Source organism: Oncorhynchus keta, chromosome 23, assembly GCF_023373465.1.
Source record: "Oncorhynchus keta strain PuntledgeMale-10-30-2019 chromosome 23, Oket_V2, whole genome shotgun sequence".
NCBI classification, from domain to species: domain Eukaryota; kingdom Metazoa; phylum Chordata; class Actinopteri; order Salmoniformes; family Salmonidae; genus Oncorhynchus; species Oncorhynchus keta.
In genome coordinates, this window is record NC_068443.1 from 4,668,918 (window position 1) to 4,689,090 (window position 20,173).

General features: G+C 43.8%; 1 protein-coding gene across 2 annotated transcripts in view; it reads right to left on the reverse strand.

Annotated features, from left to right (window-relative positions):
- Positions 1 to 10,304: 10,304 nt before the first annotated feature.
- The window catches only part of vipr1a (vasoactive intestinal peptide receptor 1a), a 137,250-nt gene continuing 127,381 nt past the window's right edge, over positions 10,305 to 20,173 (reverse strand). Inside the window, exons 12-13 of one of the 2 annotated variants that reach the window (XM_052475994.1) lie at positions 14,311 to 14,352; positions 10,305 to 13,979 (exon numbers count right to left, since the gene is read on the reverse strand). In XM_052475994.1, coding sequence (XP_052331954.1) covers positions 13,782 to 13,979; positions 14,311 to 14,352 — 240 coding nt within the window. In that variant the 3' untranslated portion in view covers positions 10,305 to 13,781. Of the gene's footprint in view, positions 13,980 to 14,310; positions 14,353 to 14,707; positions 18,356 to 20,173 lie in introns of those variants that run through there. The other variant, XM_052475995.1, reaches the window with a different exon arrangement.

A 20,173-nucleotide genomic window follows, 5' to 3' on the forward strand; every position in this document is an offset into this window, starting at 1 on the left:
TATGCCAGGGAGATATGTATGTATACTGTAGCTAAGAAAGTAATACTAAGTGTATGATGTGTAGTAAGCTGTTAGTAGCCTATGTGCCCACAATAATAATTTGGTCCCTTTCCCCCCTCATAACTTAGCCTACTGTTCTGACTTGTAGCTATAACCTGTTTTTTTTAGATAAATGTCATCATTGAATATTGTAAGAGCTTTCATTGTCTGCTTATATGCCCCCTTTATTTATCCAACGGTTCTGACTTGGTGTACAGGGAGAACACTGTAAGAACCACCCACGATCTGAAATCTGTTTCAGTATATTTCAAAAGTGCTGAACAAATACCTGTAGTTATACTGACAACGTCTGTCTAAACTCTCTCATTAATGCCTTAATCAAAATTACGGATTGCCTTTTGTCCGCTCATCGTTCCCTTGGGCCATAGTTTGTACATCTCACTTGTCAGTGGAAACCACATTTGTTTAAGTCAGTCAGCCATATCAGCAATGTTTTTTTAAGGGCATTTAATGAGGCTGAATGAACTGTTTTACTGCTAAACAAGGTTCCGCTGATAGCCAGGTGTAGCGGTAGTAAGGATTCACTCCATGGTGCTGAAAATAAAGCTCTGCTGTTGAGACAGCTTTATGTAGGACTTAACAGTTTGTGGGACTGTGGCTACTTTGAAGAATCTCAAATATAAAATACATTTGGATTTGTTTAACATTATTTGGAAAGGCACACACCTGTCTATATAAGGTCCCACAGTTGACAGTGCATGGTCAGAGCAAAAAAACAAGCTATGAGCTCAGAGGAATTGTCCATAGAGCTCAGAGACAGGATTTTGTCAAGGCACAGATCGGGGGAAGGGTACCAAATGATTTCTGTAGCATTGAAGGGCCCCAAGAACACAGTGGCACCCATAATTCTTAAATGGAAGAAGTTTGTAACCAAAAAAGACTCTTCCTAGAGCTGGCCTCCCGGCCAAACTGAGCAATTGGGGGAGAAGGGCCTTGGTCTGGGAGGTGACCAAGAGCCCAATGCTCACTCTGACAGAGCTCTAGAGTTCCTCTGTGGAGATGGGAGAACCTTCCAGAAGGACATCTCTGCAGCACTCCACCAATCAGGCCTTTATGGTAGAGTAGCCAGTCGGAAGCCACTCCTCAGTAGAAGGTACATGACAGCCCACTTGGAGTTTGTCAAAATGCATTTAAAGACTCTCAGACCATGGGAAACAAGATTATTTGGTCTGATGAAACCAAGATTGATCTCTTTGGCCTAAATGTCAAGCATCACATTTGAAGGAAACCTGGCACCATCCCTACGGTGAAGCATGGTGGTGGCAGCAGCATACTGCGAGGAAGTTTTTCAGTGGCAGGGACTGGGAGACTAGTCAGGATTGAGGCAAAGATGAACGAAGCAAAGTACAGAGATATCCATGATGAAATCCTGCTTGAGAGCGCTCAGGACCTCACTGGAGTGAAGGTTTACCTTTCAACAGGACAACGACCCTAAGCACACAGCCAAGACAATGCAGGAGTGGCTTTGGGACATGTTTCTGAATGACCTTGAGTGGACCAGCCAGAGTTTGGACTTAAACCCGATCAAACATCTCTGGAGATGACGCTCCCCATCCAACCTGACAGAACTTGAGAGGATCTGCAGAGAAGAATGGTAGAAACTCCTCAAATATACGTAGGTGTGCCGATCTTGTAGCCTCATAACCAAGAAGACTTGAGGTTGTAATTGCTACCAAAGGTTATCAACAGAGTACTGAGTAAAGGGTCTGAATACTTATGTTCTTGAGGCATCACTACAGACACCCTGGTTTGAATCCTAGGAAACGTTGGTTTGAATCCTAGGAAACGTTGTAGATCCTTAACGGTAGTAGGTTTGGGCCAGTTAAGCACGACTGTGACTTTGCCTTCATCCATGTTGACCCTTCCTGGTGTCAACACGAACCCTAGGAAGGTTACTGTAGGAATGTAAAAGGCGCTCCTCTCAGCCTTGACATGAAGATGGTAGTCCTGTAGCCATTGGAGGACCTGTTTCATAAGCTGTACGTGTTCTCCAATAGAGGGAGAGTAGATCAATATATCGTCAATGTACATAATGAGGAACTGGTTGATCATGTCCTGGAAAACTTCATTCAATAAGGACTGGAAGAACCCGGTATTCATTGTGACCCCTAACGGTGATGAACGTCGTCTTCCACGCATCCCCACTTCGGATACGGAACCAGTTGTAAGCACTACGTAGGTCCAGTTTGGAGTAGATGGTAGCCTGTCCAACGTGTTCTAGTGCGGCCGGAATCAGAGGAAGAGGGAAGTGATTCTTGATGGTAAGGCCATTGAGGGGTCGGTAATCTATGCAGGGATGGAGACTTACCATCCTTTTTTTTCCACAAAAAAGAAACTGGATGCAGCCGGAGACGTGGCTGGACGGATGAATCCCATGTCGAGGGCCTCTTTTATATATGTAGGTGTCCATTCTCTTGGATGGACAAGGAGGTCGATCGCGCCGTCCTCCGGGCGATGAGGGGGCAGAATGGACGCCTTTTTCTTGCTGAAGACACTCAGGAACTGGGCTTATACAGGCGGGATGTGGGTTGGAATGGCCGACTCGGATCCTTCTACAGTGGTGGCTCGACAGGTTAGACTGAAGCAGTTCTTAAAACAGGCGGGAGACAATGACCGCAGTTCCCCTTACCGCCAGGAGATGGCAGGGTCGTGAAGGATTAGCCAGGGGGGACCGAGGATTAGGGGTTCTTTAGGCGAAGACGACACCATTAACTGAATGACCTCAGAGTGAAGGAGGCCAATCTGAAAGGTGATACTTTCGTCATGCGAGTCAAAAGACCAGATCTGAGAGGTTGTCCGTCCAGCGCATTAATCCTAAAGGTGAGGATTAAGAGGGATTAGTTTTACTCTTAACTGTTGTGGCAATTGTTCGTAAATGAAATTACCTGCAGCCCTCCGAGTCCACTAGTCCCTCCACAAACTGAGTGACCCTATTAGCAGAAAGAAGAGCTAGCTGCCTTTTGGTAATATTCAAAAAGGCACAGGTTTTCACGTAACCTCCGGCGTCTCTCGGCAGGCATGAGAGGGGCGTGGCCGAGTTGCATGGGTTCGGGGCTATTGGACCGTGGTGGACGAGAGAAGGGCGTGGAAGACCCGCAGGCCATGGGCGACTGTATTGGTTTAGGGGCATAATCAGTGGTGGAGCGACGGCCCTGTCGCAGCTCACATAACAGGTCCCCGATGTGACGACCTGAAGCTGAATGGTGGAACACCTCCTTGAAGAGGTGGAAACGTGATTCAGAGGACAGATCAGATCTTTGAGCGGCTCACAGGGCTGTGACCCAATCCAGAGGTTTGCCTGCGAGTAGGGAGGTGACGAAGTCCACCCTGTCAGTTGTCAGAGGTGGAGTCAGCGGGGTGATGGTCTATGTACAGGTTACACTGCATGAGAAATCCTTGACATTTCCCCGGGGAGCCGTCATATTTATTATAAATGGAAGCAGGAATGGACTGGCGAAGTAGGCCGCAGAGTTCTTCGATCCGTTCCTCTTGTCGGGCTAGACGTAGTTGCACCTCCGCTGAATTCATCTGTCATTATAGGTGAGGTATTCTGTAATGAACACGATGGGAGAAAGAGAGTTGGTGCAGGTGTTTATTGTAAAGGACCACAGGAGGAGGCAGGTATCTGGGTCCAGGGGCAGGCAGAAGGTCATACACAGGAGGAGGCAGGTAGCTGGGTCCAGGGGCAGGCAGAAGGTCATACACAGGAGGAGGCAGGTAGCTGGGTCCAGGGGCAGGCAGAAGGTCATAGACAGGAGGAGGCAGGTAGCTGGGTCCAGGGGCAGGCAGAAGGTCATACACAGGAGGAGGCAGGTATCTGGGTCCAGGGGCAGGCAGAAGGTCATACACAGGAGGAGGCAGGTATCTGGGTCCAGGGGCAGGCAGAAGGTCATACACAGGAGGAGGCAGGTAGCTGGGTCCAGGGGCAGGCAGAAGGTCATACACAGGAGGAGGCAGGTATCTGGGTCCAGGGGCAGGCAGAAGGTCATACACAGGAGGAGGCAGGTATCTGGGTCCAGGGGCAGGCAGAAGGTCATACACAGGAGGAGGCAGGTAGCTGGGTCCAGGGGCAGGCAGAAGGTCATACACAGGAGGAGGCAGGTATCTGGGTCCAGGGGCAGGCAGAAGGTCATACACAGGAGGAGGCAGGTATCTGGGTCCAGGGGCAGGCAGAAGGTCATACACAGGAGGAGGCAGGTATCTGGGTCCAGGGGCAGACAGGGGTCCAAAAAGGCTAAAGTACAGGCAGGGAAAGGCTTGTAACGTAGTCTGGGAGATCAGGCAATAGGTAGATAACAGTAATCCGATAGGCTAAAGTACAGACAGGGAAAGGCTTGTAACGTAGTCTGGGAGATCAGGCAATAGGTAGATAACAGTAATCCGATAGGCTAAAGTACAGACAGGGAAAGGCTTGTAACGTAGTCTGGGAGATCAGGCAATAGGTAGATAACAGTAATCCGATAGGCTAAAGTACAGACAGGGAAAGGCTTGTAACGTAGTCTGGGAGATCAGGCAATAGGTAGATAACAGTAATCCGATAGGCTAAAGTACAGGCAGGGAAAAGCTTGTAACGTAGTCTGGGATCTACGTGTTTGAGAGTGTGAGTTGTATGTAGACGTTACACCATTAGAGTTCTTGGGAACAGGAATGATAGTGGTCATTTTTAAATATTTTTTAAATATTGAAATATGCCTGCCAGTTGTTTTGTGCTTGCTCTGAGAACACACCCTGGAATATCGTCGGGCCCCGTGACCTTGCGGGTGCATGAAATTAGTTCATCTGGTAGACGCATCGTTGGGCAGATCACAGCTGGGTCTTTATTTGTCATCCGTTATGGACTGTAGCCCCTGCCACATGCGACAGGCAGCGGAGCTTGTGTTTTATGTCTCCACCTTATTCCTGTATTGACCTTTTGCTCGTCTGATGACTCTGCTCGTCTTGTACTTGTTCCTGTCTTTAGCCGTAGCCTCAGGGTTGTTCACGGTAGCTCTGTGTGCAGTAGCCCTGTCCTTTAGTTCAGCTCCACCCTCTGTGTTAATCCAGGGCTTTTGATTGGGCAGCAAACGTACACTGTGAGGACAACGTCACTGATGCATTTCCTAAAGAACCCGGTGCCTGAGGTGGTTAGCTTGTCGATGGGGTGGTACAGGCTATACACAACGTATACAGCAGGATGTGGACACCCCTTCATATTAAGTATGTAGCTACACTACATATATAAAAGTGGATTTGGTTATTTCAGCCACAACCGTTGCTGACAGATAAAAATCGAGCAATCTTAACGGCTACAGAATACAATGACATTCGAGACGATTCTGTGCTTCCAACTTTGTGGCAACAGTTTGGGTGAGGCCCTTTCCTGTTTTCAGCATGACAATACCCCCATGCACAAAGCGAGTTCTATACAGAAATGGTTTGTCGAGATCGGTGTGGAAGAACATGACTGGCCTGCACAGAGCCCTGACCTCAACCCCAAATCCAATTAAATAACATTTTATTGGGCACAAACACAAAGTTAACAGATGTTAATGCGAGTGTAGCGAAATGCTTGTACTTCTGGTTCCGACCATGCCGTAATATCTAACATGTAATCTAACAATTTCACAACAACTACCTTTTACACACAAGTGTAAAGGAATGAATAAGAATATGTACATAAAAATATATGGATGAGCGATGGCCGAACGGCATAGGCAAGTTGCAGTAGATGGTATAGAGTACAGTATATACCCCTGTACATATGAGATGAGTAATGTAGGGTATGTAAACATTATATAAGTGGCTCGAGATTTGAGTAAGTGTGTTGGCAGCAGCCATTCAATGTTAGTGATGGCATTTGTCATGACGTTAGCCTGGGGGATAGGTTTATGACAGTCATAAATACCTCGTTCCCCCTTTTTCCTCTCTACCCTACTGAGGTTACATTATTTTTTTTAAAACTTGGTTAACATAGAGATTCTGGGAACATCAGTAGGTGGGGGGAAATGAACTATGTTCTGGTAATCCGACCAATTGAACATATGCAGTGGTACTTAATGAATATGATGTCAGTTCGGTTGTCATCTGAGACATTCTCATCAATGATAAGATGACATAAACTCTACAGTGGAAAGTCTACACATCAGAGTTATCGGATTCACATGGAATTGTTGTTCAATTTAAATGTTTGAATATGAAATTATTCGTGATGGGATGAAATGTGATTTTAGCTTCTAAAATGTGAGATGTGGGTTTTCATAAATTAGGGCTGCTCACTCAGTGGACCGCCCCCGTGAAGAGACAGAGGTTGTAAATTATGAAACACACCCCTTTTATCCCTTCCTATATAAAGCCTTGACGACAACATAACTTCCTGTTCCAAGGAATGTAGGACGACGGTCCGATGTCAGAATGGTTCAGATAATAACTACAGAACAAAGCCAACATCAGCGTGAGCTTTGGTTGCGAATGGTATGAACTTTGAACTCTTATTCACTACAGAAGTGATACCTCCTAGCCGTTGAGTTAGCGACCGCAGCTGCAAACGCAGGCCAGGAAGGAACAGACAGAGTATCCCGTTTATCACACAACGACGTTACTACAATGTATCCAATTGACCACCAGAGACATTCTTCAAGGACAAAGAACTCAGTTTGGCAACACGGCCTTCCATCTACCACCAACCCACTGAAGCGAGGCTCAGAATAAATATTTATTGCATTTTCCTTTTCCAAATGGGCGGTAATTTAAAATGCATAAGATACTGTATTTACGATAGCACAGCTTTTTCCTTTTGTTCTCAGTCTCCAGCTCTTTCACTCAACCCAGACCCTTCTCCTGACAAGCTGTCATATCTATTCCGCCCGCCAGGCGTAATTTACAACGTAATTTGTCATCAATTATGATTAATTGATTGATTCTGTGTAATTAGTATTTAGTAAATAAATAAATGTAAAAAAAAAAAAAAAGTTTAATTTTTCCCCTGTTTTTTCCCCAATTTCGTGGGATCCAATTGTTTTAGTAGCTACTATCTTGTCTCATCGGTACAACTCCCGTACGAGCTCGGGAGAGACGAAGGTTGAAAGTCATGCGTCCTCCGATATACAACCCAATCAAGCTTCTTAACACAGCATCCATCCCGGAAGCCAGCCGCACAAATGTGTCGGAGGAAACACCGTGCTAGCGCGCACTGCGCCCGGCCCGCCACAGGAGTTGCTGGTGCACGATGAGACAAGGATATCCCTACCGGCCAACCCCTCCCGACGCTAGGCCAATTGTGCGTTGCCCCACAGACCTCTCTGTCGCGGAAAGAGCCTGGGCGCGAACCCAGAGTCTCTGGTGGCACAGCTGGCGCTGATTAACCACTGCGCCACCCGGGAGGCCCCCGTAAATAAATAATTAAACCCAATTTTGTATTGCTGATTCAACTTGTTAGCCAGGGTTCGTGCAGATAAAAGGATTTACAACTTTCAGATGAGACTGAATTCAGGTGACAATTGATATGCACGGCTATTGATGTAAAATATTACTAGGTCTTTAAGAGTTTATTCGGAAGATAACAGCTCTATAAATATTATTTTGTGGTGCCCGACTCTCTAGTTATTTACATTTACATGATTAGCTCAATCAGGTGATATTAATTATGGATAAATTATTTTATAGAATAGCATGTCATATCACTTAATCTGGCATAGCCAAAGACACGACACTGTTTAACAGTCGGATGGTCTCGAGATAGAAGCTGTTTTTCAGTCTCTCGGTCCCAGCTTTGATGCACCTGTACTGACCTCATCTTCTGAATTATAGCGAGGTGAACAGGCAGTGGCTCAGGTGGTTGTTGTCCTTGATCTTTATGGCCTTCCTGTGACATCGGGTGCTATAGGTGTCCTGGAGGGCAGGTAGTTTGTCCCTGGTGATGCATTGTGCAGACCTCACTACCCCCTAGAGAGCCTTACAGTTGTGGGCGGAGCAGTTGCCGTACCAGGCGGTGATACAGCCTGACACGATGCTCTCGATTGTGCATCTGTAGAAGTTTGTGAGTGTTTTAGGTGACAAGCCAAATTTCTTCAGCCTCCTGAGGTTGAAGAGACGCTGTTGCGCCTTCTTCACCACGCTGTCTGTGTGGGTGGACCATTTCAGTTTGTCCGTGATGTGTACGCCGAGGAACTTAACTTTACACCTTCTCCACTACTGTCCCGTCGATGTGGATAGGGTGGTGCTCCCTCTGCTGTTTCCTGAAGTCCACGATCATCTCCTTTGTTTTGGTTGACATTGAACGTGAGGTTATTTTCCCGACACCACACTCCCCATCGAACACCTGTGGGATGATTCCCCTCAGCAATGTTCCAACATCTAGTGGAAAGCCTTCCCAGAAGAGTGGAGGCTGTTATAACAACAATGTTCCAACATCTAGTGGAAAGCATTCCCCAGAAGAGTGGAGGCTGTTATAGCAGCAATTTTCCAACATCTAGTGAAAAGCCTTCCCAGAAGAGTGGAGGCTGTTATAGCAGCAATGTTCCAACATCTAGTGGAAAGGCTTCCCAGAAGAGTGGAGGCTGTTATAGCAGCAATGTTCCAACATCTAGTGGAAAGGCTTCCCAGAAGAGTGGAGGCTATTATAGCAGCATTGTTCCAACATCTAGTGGAAAGGCTTCCCAGAAGAGTGGAGGCCATTATAGCAGCAATGTTCCAACATCTAGTGGAAAGGCTTCCCAGAAGAGTGGAGGCTGTTATAACAACAAAGGGGTAACCATATTAATTATGAATTATTATCCATATTAATGTTCAACAAGCAAGTGTCCACATACTTCACATATATATTCATTATATATTATTTATTATTATTATTTATTATTATTTATATTCATTAACACTGGTATGGCAGAAGCACACTTTTGAGATCCGCCATAATGTTGACACTCCGCTGTCTTTGCAATGATGCATTTATTAAATTACCTAAATATGAGCTCTTGTGTAGCATTCCATGAATTGGATATGCTATGGATATAGTTCATTAACCTTTAATAGTGTGTTTGGGACTTGTTATCACGTTCATTAAACGCTTATAGATGTATAATGACGTTACCCATTTGGTAAATATAGGATGTATTTGGAGTGACCCAATGTTCTATAATTCCCAATATTACTGAAATGGACGCCTCTTGATCTTGGGAGTCAATTTAGATGTTGGATGATAGGTTTGTACACTGGATCTCATGTTACTGCTAATGAAAACAAATGACTTTCTTCTCAACAGTTTTGTAGGTCATGGTGCTGTTGTAATGGTTGTTTTGATGGAATGTTCCTATCATAGACAGTTAGGGGACGTTACCTGGGTTTTTGAGGCCATGTTTTTTATTTTCTTCCAGAGGCAGACCGGAGCATTTATAGCCTAAGTTACACATTGCACCCTATTACTGGGCAAAAGTAGTGCACTATATAGGGAATAGGGTGCCAATTGGGACTCTGGTTACTTGATCACTTACTATCTCAAGGTCAAAAGCGTGTCATTGGTTCGGTCTGTGATTAACTCAGGGAGGTGATGATGAGAGAAGATTGATCCTAGTTGTGGCTTTAGTATCGCTGCTCTATCATCATAGGCTAGTCCAAGAACACTTTCCTGTTTGAGAGATGGACAGGCAGGAAGTGAAATACTCCTTAGTGCTAAGGCAGCGCTTCCTGACCCTTTTCCGTTCTGGGAAACACCAAATTACTATCTAAAGCTCTTGAGGACTTCCATCAGAATATTTTTAAACCATCAAATATCGTGACGATCAAATTTATCACTGAATGCAACCGATTAAAGGCCTATAATTATTATTACTATTATTATTATAAACAATTTGCATTGTGAAAATCCCCCCCCCCTCCCCCCCAAAAACACTGGTTGAAAACTATGCTACTGCTGTTGAATAAAATGTGACTCATATTTTCTTCCTGCCTGGCATCCACACTAAATCCATGCTCTGTTTCACTATTGTTCTAGAAAGTTACCGTGTGGATTTTTTGTCTAGTTTTGTTCAGTTAATAACCAGGTTAACTTTTGTCAGCTTTGACAGTTCAAATGTACACTATTGTAGAAGGTGTACAATATATATACAAGGATGTGTAAATACTACGGACAACAATAGGTCTCCTGACACAGGTTGAGGAGCCACTATGTCTATCACAAATATAATTGATATATGAAGATAAGTCATCTATTTGTCATCGTGTTCCCTGGTTGTAAACGTGAGGACTAGAGAACAGAGATTGTTTCCGACAGAAGAAAACACAAAGGGTTTCATTTGCTTCTGTCTTTACTAGAACATCATTTAAACTGAATCCAAAAGCACAATTGCACAATATTTACAAAACACTTGCTTACACCACACTTTTTTCGTGTTGTTCGGAATGTTCCAAAGCATTCCATAGAATGTCAAACGTAGTTATTCTTGTAGATATCCTATCAAATGAGTGAGAATATCGATACAGTGTGTTTAAAATAATACAACTGAAAAACGTAACACAAAAACAAACTTAAAAAGAATTACATAATACATGATATGCATTGAATTCCAGTCAACACCTGAGAACTGTAAATAACCACAATAAAACACATGATAAAACACGTACTTCATTCCTACTGTATATGCAGCTTCGCCCATAGCTGGAACAATGGTATGACATTTTTAGTGAGAGGTACAGTCACGTATTCACATGTACAATGAAATACAACAAGGTAAACAACATAGATTTCTGAAAGGTTTTAGAAACCAAGTGGGAAACAATTCAGTACCATTGAAATGAGATATCTTACCTCGTAGATGTCGCAACAGGTTAGGAGCTATGGGAGGAAACTTTTAAACATTTTACGCCCCCCATCACTACTTCACCATATGGCTAAACACCATGGCTAACCGCCTGGTCTTCCCACTTATGATCTTTAGTGGATAAGTTTACGTTTTTAATGAAAAACACATACAGGTGCATCTGTAGTAAAACTCAAAACGATTGGCTATTTTTTTTTAAAGGGGGGGGGGGGGGTTGAGGGGAATGTAAGAGCAAGACTGAAAAATACCTGACTGTCTGCACACCAAACTATGCACTAAGAGACTCTGCCTTACAATGGAAACATCTTGCCGCTTCAATCTTCTTTTCTTGGAATGTAATCCAGCTATGTTTCAACCCAACATAATTCTGGTACATAAAAGTGTCTTCGTCAATGGTTGATCATGGACAGCTGGATACTAGATAGATAAGGGACGAGACCAGATGCTTCCAATATAGACTAGACCACGTGGATAACGTTTCACTTTGAGATCCTTCCAATGTAGATGCTGCCACGTCGACAACGTGTAAACTCTAAAGTTGAGTAACGTGAACTGGCCAGCACAGCACAGCACAGCCAATCACTCTTGCTCCTAACCTGTTACCTAGTCCAAGCTCCCAGCCTGTTACCTAGTCCTAGCCTGTTACCTAGACTTAGCCTGTTACCTAGACTTAGCCTATGCCTGTTACCTAGTCCCAGCCTGTTACCTAGACTGAGCCTATGCCTGTTACCGAGTCCTGGCCTGTTACCTAGTCCAAGCTCCTAGCCTGTTACCTAGATCCTAACCTGTTACATAGTCCTAGCCTGTTACATAATCCCAGCTTGTTACATAGTCCCAGCTCCTGGCCTGTTACCTAGTCCTAGCTCCTAGACCCTTACCAAGTCCTAGACTGTTACCTAGTGCTAGCTCTTAGCTTGTTAACTAGTCCTAGCCTTTTACTTACTCCTAGCTCCTAGACTCTTGCCAAGGCCTAGCCTGTTACCTAGTCCTAGCTCCTAGCCCGTAACCTACCTAGCCGTTTACCTAGTCTTAGCCACTTACTTAGTCCTAGCTCCTAGCCTGTTACCTCATCCTAGCTCTTAGCCTGTTATCTAGCCCTAGCTCCTAGCCTGTTACCTAGTCCAGCCTGTTACCAAGTCCTAGCTCCTAGCCTTTTACCTAGCTCTTAGCCTGTTATCTGTAGCCCTGGCTCATAGCCTGTTATCCAGCTCCTAGCCTGTTACCTAGTCCTAGTCTGTTACCAAATCCTGTGACTGAGCTCCGAGCCTGTTACCTAGTCCTATCGCCTGTTATCTAGCTCCTAGCCTGTTACCTAGCTTCTAGCCTGTTAACTAGTCCTAGCTCCTAGCCTGTTACCTAGTCCAAGCTCCTAGTCTGTTACCTAGTCCTTGCCTTTTACCTAGTCCTACCCTGTTACCTAAATCTAGGTCGTAGACTGTTACCTAGCTCCTAGTCTGTTACCTAGTCCTAGCTCCTAGCCTGTTTCCCAGTGCTAGCTCCTAGTCTGTTATCTAGCTCCTATCCTGTTACCTTGCTCCTAGCCTGTTAACTAGTCTTAACTCCTAGCCTGTTACCTAGTCCTTGCTCCTAGTCTGTTACCTATTCCTAGCTCCTAGTCTGTTACCTAGTTCTAGCTCCTAGTCTGTTACCTAGTCTTAGCTCCTAGTCTGTTACCTAGTCTTAGCTCCTAACCTGTTACCTAGTCTTAGCTCCTGGCCTGTTACCCAGTCCTAGCTCCTAGCCTGTTACCCAGCTCCTAGCCTAATACCTAGTCATAGCTCATAACCGGTTGCTCTTCTGTTAGCCAACTTCTCTGTTCATGTTCATTTGTTGTCATGTCAAACATGTATGACAAAGAAGTTGGCTAAAGCACATACAGTATGTTACAGATCTGGGATCAGGCTTCTGTAGCTAGCTTATGAGACCAATGTAAAGTTACGATTATCTCAAGTCACACAGCAGGGTTGGGGTCAATTCCATTTCTAATTCAGGAAGTACACTGACATTTCAATTCTCCTGAATGGTTTTCCATGATTAAAATTTGGAATTTGGTTTTACTTTCTGAATCGACTAGAATTAAAATGGAATTGACTTCAACCCTGCCACACGGACTAACACAACACTCAATACACACACAGATATATCCAATGGTGATTTGAACTGGAAGGTTTTTTGGATTTAACATAGTGTAGACCAGGGATTAGGTGACTAGATTTGGCCACGGGCTGATTTTCGTCACTGCGGCCGGTTGGAGGAACGGAACATTGTTATGAAGCTTTAGATCACTTTATTCGTCAATTGGTCAGACAACGTCTAACCGAAATGTAACTTCCGCTTTTAACCCAACCCCTCCGAAAGACACACATACATACGTACATACATACAGTATACAGGTTTTGGAGGTGTCGAGGCTGCCACACTGAGTGCCTGGGGAGCTGTTGTTGTGGGGGGTTAAGTGTGTTGATACCAGAAACCCCCCCGGTTGCCAGCTCACTTTTTGCCAGATTTTTCCCGTCAGACCCGGGATTCGAATTGGCAAACCTCCGGTTGCTGGCTCACTTCTCTCTAACCGCTAGGCCACCTGCTGCCCCATGTAAAAATGTGTACACTGCAACCACAACTAAGAGCCCAAAAAGACATTTAGAAAATAACAATCATTTCATACCTTGATTATTTTGAGACACGATGTCTGTCTTTTTTTTTTTTTTGTATGAATACTTGGGAACTGATTTTCCTAAATTAAACAAAAAACAAGCTAAATAAATTGTGTTAAATTGGTCCGCGGCTTTCCTGATCTAAGCCTATCATTGCTGTTGTTGTGTGTGGTTGGCTGGTGGTCTCTACTGTGCTGACTGAATACTAAACAGCGCTTCAGTACAGCTCATCACTGTTGCCTCCTTCTCTGCCCTCTGTTACCACCCAGAGCTGGGCTCAGATAGCAGAGAAGTGTTCCTGGCAGTCGGAAGCTCGACGTGTGGTGGGGCTACACCTGGTCAACATGGTGATCTGGGTGCTGAAGTTGTTACCATTGCTACCCAGATACTGGGGCTGCTGGTATTTGGTGTCTCCTTTACCCAGAAACCTTTGCATGTGCCATCGCCGCCACTTACGCTTCACCTCCCCCTGCACCTGGTGGGGATAGAGGGAGGAGAGGAGGGAGAGAGCACGTGAGAGGGAGGAAGAGAGGAACATAAACACAAGGGGAGAGATTGAGACCCCTCAATAGGACACCGCAAGAGGGATAAGTCAGAAAATATATAGACACAGAAAGAGAGAGAGTCTTCATCTACAAGGTGTATCTCTTTCTGTGTCTAACATATAGACACAGTGAGACTCGGTGTGAGAAAAATTTAAAGTTTACAGTATTGGATCCAAAAATGTATTCCAAATTTAGCCTAACATTGTCAGCTCATCTTAGGAACCATTTTGTGTCTGTGGAGCGGCGTGTGTATGCTTTTACCTCTCCATTTAGGAAACAATACAGGACTGCAACCCCAAACCCCTGAGAGAGACAGAGACAGAAAGACAGAGAGACAGAAAGACAGAGAGACAGAAAGACAGAGAGACAGACAGACAGAGAGAGAGAGACAGACAGAGAGACAGAAAGACAGAGAGACAGAGAGACAGACAGAGAGACACAGAGAGAGAGAGAGAGACAGAGACAGAGACAGAGACAGAGACAGAGACAGAGAGACAGAAAGACAGAGACAGAGAGAGAGACACAGACAGACAGACAGACAGACAGACAGACAGACAGACAGACAGACAGACAGACAGACAGACAGAGAGACACAGAGAGAGAGAGACAGACACAGAGAGAGAGAGACAGACAGACAGACAGACAGACAGACACAGACAGACAGACAGACAGACAGACAGAGAGAGCGAGTCAGAGAGAGCGAGTCAGAGAGAGCGAGTCAGAGAGAGAGAGAGAGGAGACAACAATCGATCATTAGGATTCCTGATGATGAGTGTTCTGTTTCATAGAAAGGCCTTTGCCCCAGAGAGACTCAGCCAGAGCAGTTGTGGAAGACTGAAAAATGATCCCAAAGATTATGACCAAATTCAGCATGAGGTAGGGTCATTAATTCTGGGCCTGATAGAATTTTGTGCAGAGAGGACATGAGAGGTTTTTCCCGAGGGAAAATACGAGTTTAAAGCAGATATAAATTAAGACTGCTATCATAACAACTAGATCATTGCTCTCACAAATGACCTGGGTGTTTGGAAAGAAAATATAAAGTCAGAATGACTTGTGAGAGAGCTTCTTGAGAGTTTAAGGGTCGAGGGTTTACATACTTGAGTTGTACATTACGCTATATAATCCGTCTATATATTCAGTTCTATTTAGTGCACATATCTAAACGGTTAGATGGATGAAAATGTATCTTTCTGTGCCATATGATTCAAGTGTTTACTTCATATTCCCCAATAGCCAGGAAAAGCTCCTGCAGCAGTTTCCCTGTGGTATTCTGTATCTCTTTCTCTTTCACCGCAAATGGCCCGTTTGGCTCAGCCTCAACCTCAACTCATAACACAGAACGTAAATCTCATGGGAGTCAGATGGGGACAGGGAGGATATCAAACCTCATTATTACAAATCCTATGACTGTATTACACTGTTTTTTTTTTGTTTGTTTTTTACACTTGGAGAATGCAGAGAACATAGACATATTGCATTCTTTACATCCGGAACAGTTAACATACTAGACTGACTGGGACTCATTACAGAATATTGTTAATATCCTTACAACGCGTTCAGAAAGTATTCATTCCCTATGAATGAATACACCCCGAATTCAAAATCGATTTAAATAAATAAAACATCTCACTCCATCTACACACAATAACCTATAATTACAAACGTAAAACATGTTTTTAGGTTTGCTTGCAAATTTATTGAACATAAAATGACAGAAAAATCAAATTTACTTAAGTATTCACACCACTAAGTCAATACTTTATAGCAGCACCTTTGGCAACAATTACAGCTATAATTACACCCGAGTCTTTCTGGTGAGGTTTATAAAAGCTTTCCACACCTGAATTGTGCAACATATGCCCACTTTTCTTTTCAAAATTCTTCAAGCTCCAATTGGTTGATGATCATAGCTAGAAACACATTTTCAGGTCTTGCCATAGATTTTCAAGCATATTTAAGTCAAAACTGTAGCTTGGTCACTCAGGAACATTCACAGTCTTCTTGGTAAGCAACTCCAGTGTAGATATGGCCTTGTGTTTTATGTTATTTTCCTGCTTAAAGGTGAATTCATCTCCTAGTGTCTGGTGGAAAGCAGACTGAGCCAGGTTGTCCTCTAGGATTTTGCCTGTGCTTAGCTCCATTCTGTTAATTTTTTATCCTGAAAAACTCCCCAGTCCTTAACAATTACAAGCATACCCCTAACATGATGCAGCCACCATAATGCTTGAAAATATGGAGAGTGGTACACAGTAATGTGCTGTATTTGATTTGCCCCGAAGATAACACTTTGTATTCAGCACAACAAGTGAATTGCTTTGCCCCATTTGTTTCAGTATTACTTTAGTGTCTTCTTGTAGGCTGTCATTGTAAATAAGAATTTGTTCTTAATTTAAGGATTGGACCCTTTTCCCCCAAAAAAATCTTCGCCTAAAATGACATACCAACATCTAATTGCCTGTGGCTCAGGACCTGAAGCAAGGATATGCATATTCTTGATATAATTAGAAAGGAAACACTTTGAAGATTGTGGAAATGTGATATTAATGTAGGAGAATATAGCACATTAGATCTGATAAAAGAAAACGTTTTTATTTTTTATATTTGTATCATCTTTGAAATGCAAGAGAAAGGCTACAATGTATTATTCCTCCCGTAGAGGTTAACTGACTTGCCTAGTTAAACTAGTTAACTAGTTAAATAAAGGTTCAATAAAAGTGTTGTGGAGTAAAACTACAATGTTGTTAATCCATCCTCAGTTGTCTCCTATCACAGCCATTCAACTCTGTAACTGTTTTAAAGTCACCATTGGCCTCATGGTGAAATCCTTGAGCGGATTCCTTCCCCCCTGGCAACGGAGTTAGGAAGGATGCCTTTATCTTTGAAGTGTGTGTGTATTGAGACACCATCCAAAGTGTAATTAATAACTTCACCATGCTCACAGGGCTTTCAATGTTTTTTACCCATCTACCAATAGGTGCCCTTCTTTGCGAGGCATTGGAAAACCTCCCTGGTCTTTGTGGTTGAATCTGTGTTAGAAATGCACTGTTCGACTGAGGGACCATACAGATAACTGTATGCACACTACAGTTAAAAAGTTTGGAGTCACTAAGAAATGTCCTTGTTTTTGGTGGAAAAACACGTTTTTTTGTCCATTAAAATAACATAACATTTAACAGAAATACAGTGTAGACATTGTTATTGTTGTAAACGAACATTGTAGCAGAAAACGGCAGATTTGTTATGGAATATCTACATAGACGTACAGAGGCCCATTATCAGCAACCATCACTCCTGTGTTCCAATGACACGTTGTGTTGGCTAATCCAAGTTTATAATTTTAAAAATGGCTAATTGATCATTAGAAAACCCTTCTGCAATTATGTTAGCGCAGCTGAAAACTGTTGTGCTGATTTAAAGAAGCAATAAAACTGGCCTTCTTTAGACTTGTTGAGTATCTGGAGCATCAGCATTTGTGGGTTCGATTACAGGTTCAAAATGGCCAGAAACAAAAAAACTTTTTCAGTCTATTCTTGTTCGGAGAAATTAAGGCTATTCCATGTGAGAAATTGCCAAGAAACTGAAGATCTCGTACAATGCTATGTTCTACTCCCTTCACTCCCTTCACAGAACAGCACAAACTGTCTCTAACCAGAATAGAAAGAGGAGTGGGAGGCCCCAGTGCACAACTGAGCAAGAGTGTCTAGTTTGAGAAACAGACGCCTCACAAGTCCTCAACTGGCAGCTTCATTAAATAGTATCCGCAAAACACCAGTCTCAACGTCAACAGAGGCAACTCCGGGATGCTGGCTTCTAGGCAGAGGTGCAAATAAAAAGCCATATCTCAGACTGGACAATCATCAATCAATCAATCAAATGTATTTATAAAGCCCTTCTTACATCAGCTGATCAGTCACAAAGTGCTGTACAGAATTTAAGAGCTGGAGTTACTATACAATTTTTTATTTATTTAACTAGGCAAGTCAGTTAAGAACAAATTCGTATTTTCAATGACGGCCTGGGAACAGTGGGGTAACTGCCTGTTCAGGGGCAGAACGACAGCTCGGGGATTGGGGGGGGTCAACACTCAATCTCTATCTGTGTTTTGCCTGTCTGACCCGCCATTTTGTTCGCTCCTGTCTTTTTTTCCCTTCCTGTGAGATCCTTCAACCTCTCTTTTTTTTGACTCTCTAAATCCTTTAAGTCTGCTGTTTTTGTTGAAGGTAGGCTGCTCTGTGGTGTGGGTCAGCATGCCTGCGCTGCCTGTAGAGTCTTTGCTTGTCAGCAGCACCTCATTTCGCCATATCTATCAAAAATAAAGTCATGTTATGTGATTAGTCCACTAAATAACTATATAACTTTCCTTTGTATTATGACATTTAAAGAGGGAGAAAAATATATTTTTAAAACTCAAAATGTCACTAAACCATGACTCCTGACCCGAGGGACAAGCCAATTTCATGGTACTGACCGTGCTCTACAATATATATATATATAAAAAAAATTGTCTTACATATGTTTATTAATAATAAAATAATAATAAAACACTTCAATTAAAACAATAAAACTATATTTTTTGTTTCATTAACTCACACTTTTAATTGTTTTTCCTGGTGAATAGGACAGGACAGGAAAGCCACCCTTTTCGTAGAATGACCCATGTGTTCCATAATTCAATACAAGATAGTTATACAGTCGTGCCCAAAAGTTGAGAATGACACAAATATTCATTTTCACAAAGTCTGCTGCCTCACTGTCTTTAGATATTTTTTGTATAATTACAAGCATTTCATAAGTGTCAAAGGCTTTTATTGACAATTACATGAAGTTGATGCAGAGTGTCAATATTTGCAGTGTTGGCCCTTCTTTTTCATGACGTCTGCAATCTGCCTTGGCATCAATTAACTTCTGGGCCACATCCTGACTGATGGCATGCTGTCAATTAACTTCTGGGCCACATCCTGACTGATGGCATGCTGTCAATTAACTTCTGGGCCACATCCTGACTGATGGCATGCTGTCAATTAACTTCTGGGCCACATCCTGACTGATGGCATGCTGTCAATTAACTTCTGGGCCACATCCTGACTGATGGCATGCTGTCAATTAACTTCTGGGCCACATCCTGACTGATGGCAGCCCATTTTTGCATAATCAATGCTTGGAGTTGTCAGAATTTGTGAGTTTTTGTTTGTCCACCCGCCTCTTGAGAATTGACCACAAGATCTCAATGGGATTAAGGTCTGGGATGTTTCCTGGCCATGGACCCAAAATATAATTGTTTTGTTCCCCGAGCCACTTTGTTAGCACTTTTGCCTTATGGCAAGGTGCTCTATCATGCTGGAAAAGACATTGTTCGTCACCAAACTGTTCCTGGATGGTTGGGAGAAGTTGCTCTCAGAGGATGTGTTGGCACCATTCTTTATTCATGGCTGTGTTTCTTAGGCAAAATTGTGAGTGAGCCCCACTCCTTTGGCTGAGAAGCAACACCACACATGAATGGTCTCAAGATGCTTTACTGTTGGCATGACACAGGACTGATGGTAGCGCTCACCTTGTCTTCTCCGGACAAGCTTTTTTACGGATGCTCCAAACAATCGGAAAGGGGATTCATCAGAGAAAATGACTTTACCCCAGTCCTCAGCAGTCCAATCCCTGCACAATATCAGTCTGTCCCTGATGTTTTTCCTGGAGAGAAGTGGCTTCTTTTCTTTTCTCCCCAATTTCTTACCACAGCGCGCATCCATCCCGGAAGCCAGCCGCACCAATGTGTTGGAGGAAACAGCGTGCACCTGGCGACCTGGTTACCGTGCACTGCGCCCAGCCCGCCACAGGAGTCGCTAGTGCGCGATGAGACAAGGATATCCCTACCGGCCAAACCCTCCCTAACCCGGACGACGCCAGGCCAATTGGGCGTCGCCACATGGACCTCCTGGTCACGGCCGGCTGCGTCAGAGCCTCGGCTCAAACCCAGAGTCTCTGGTGGCACAACTACCACTGCGATGCAGTGCCCTAGACCAATGCGCCACCCGAGAGGGCCCTTTACTGCCCTTCTTGACACCAGGCCATCCTCCAAAGGTCTTCGCCTCACTGTACATGCAGATGCACTCACACCTGCCTGCTG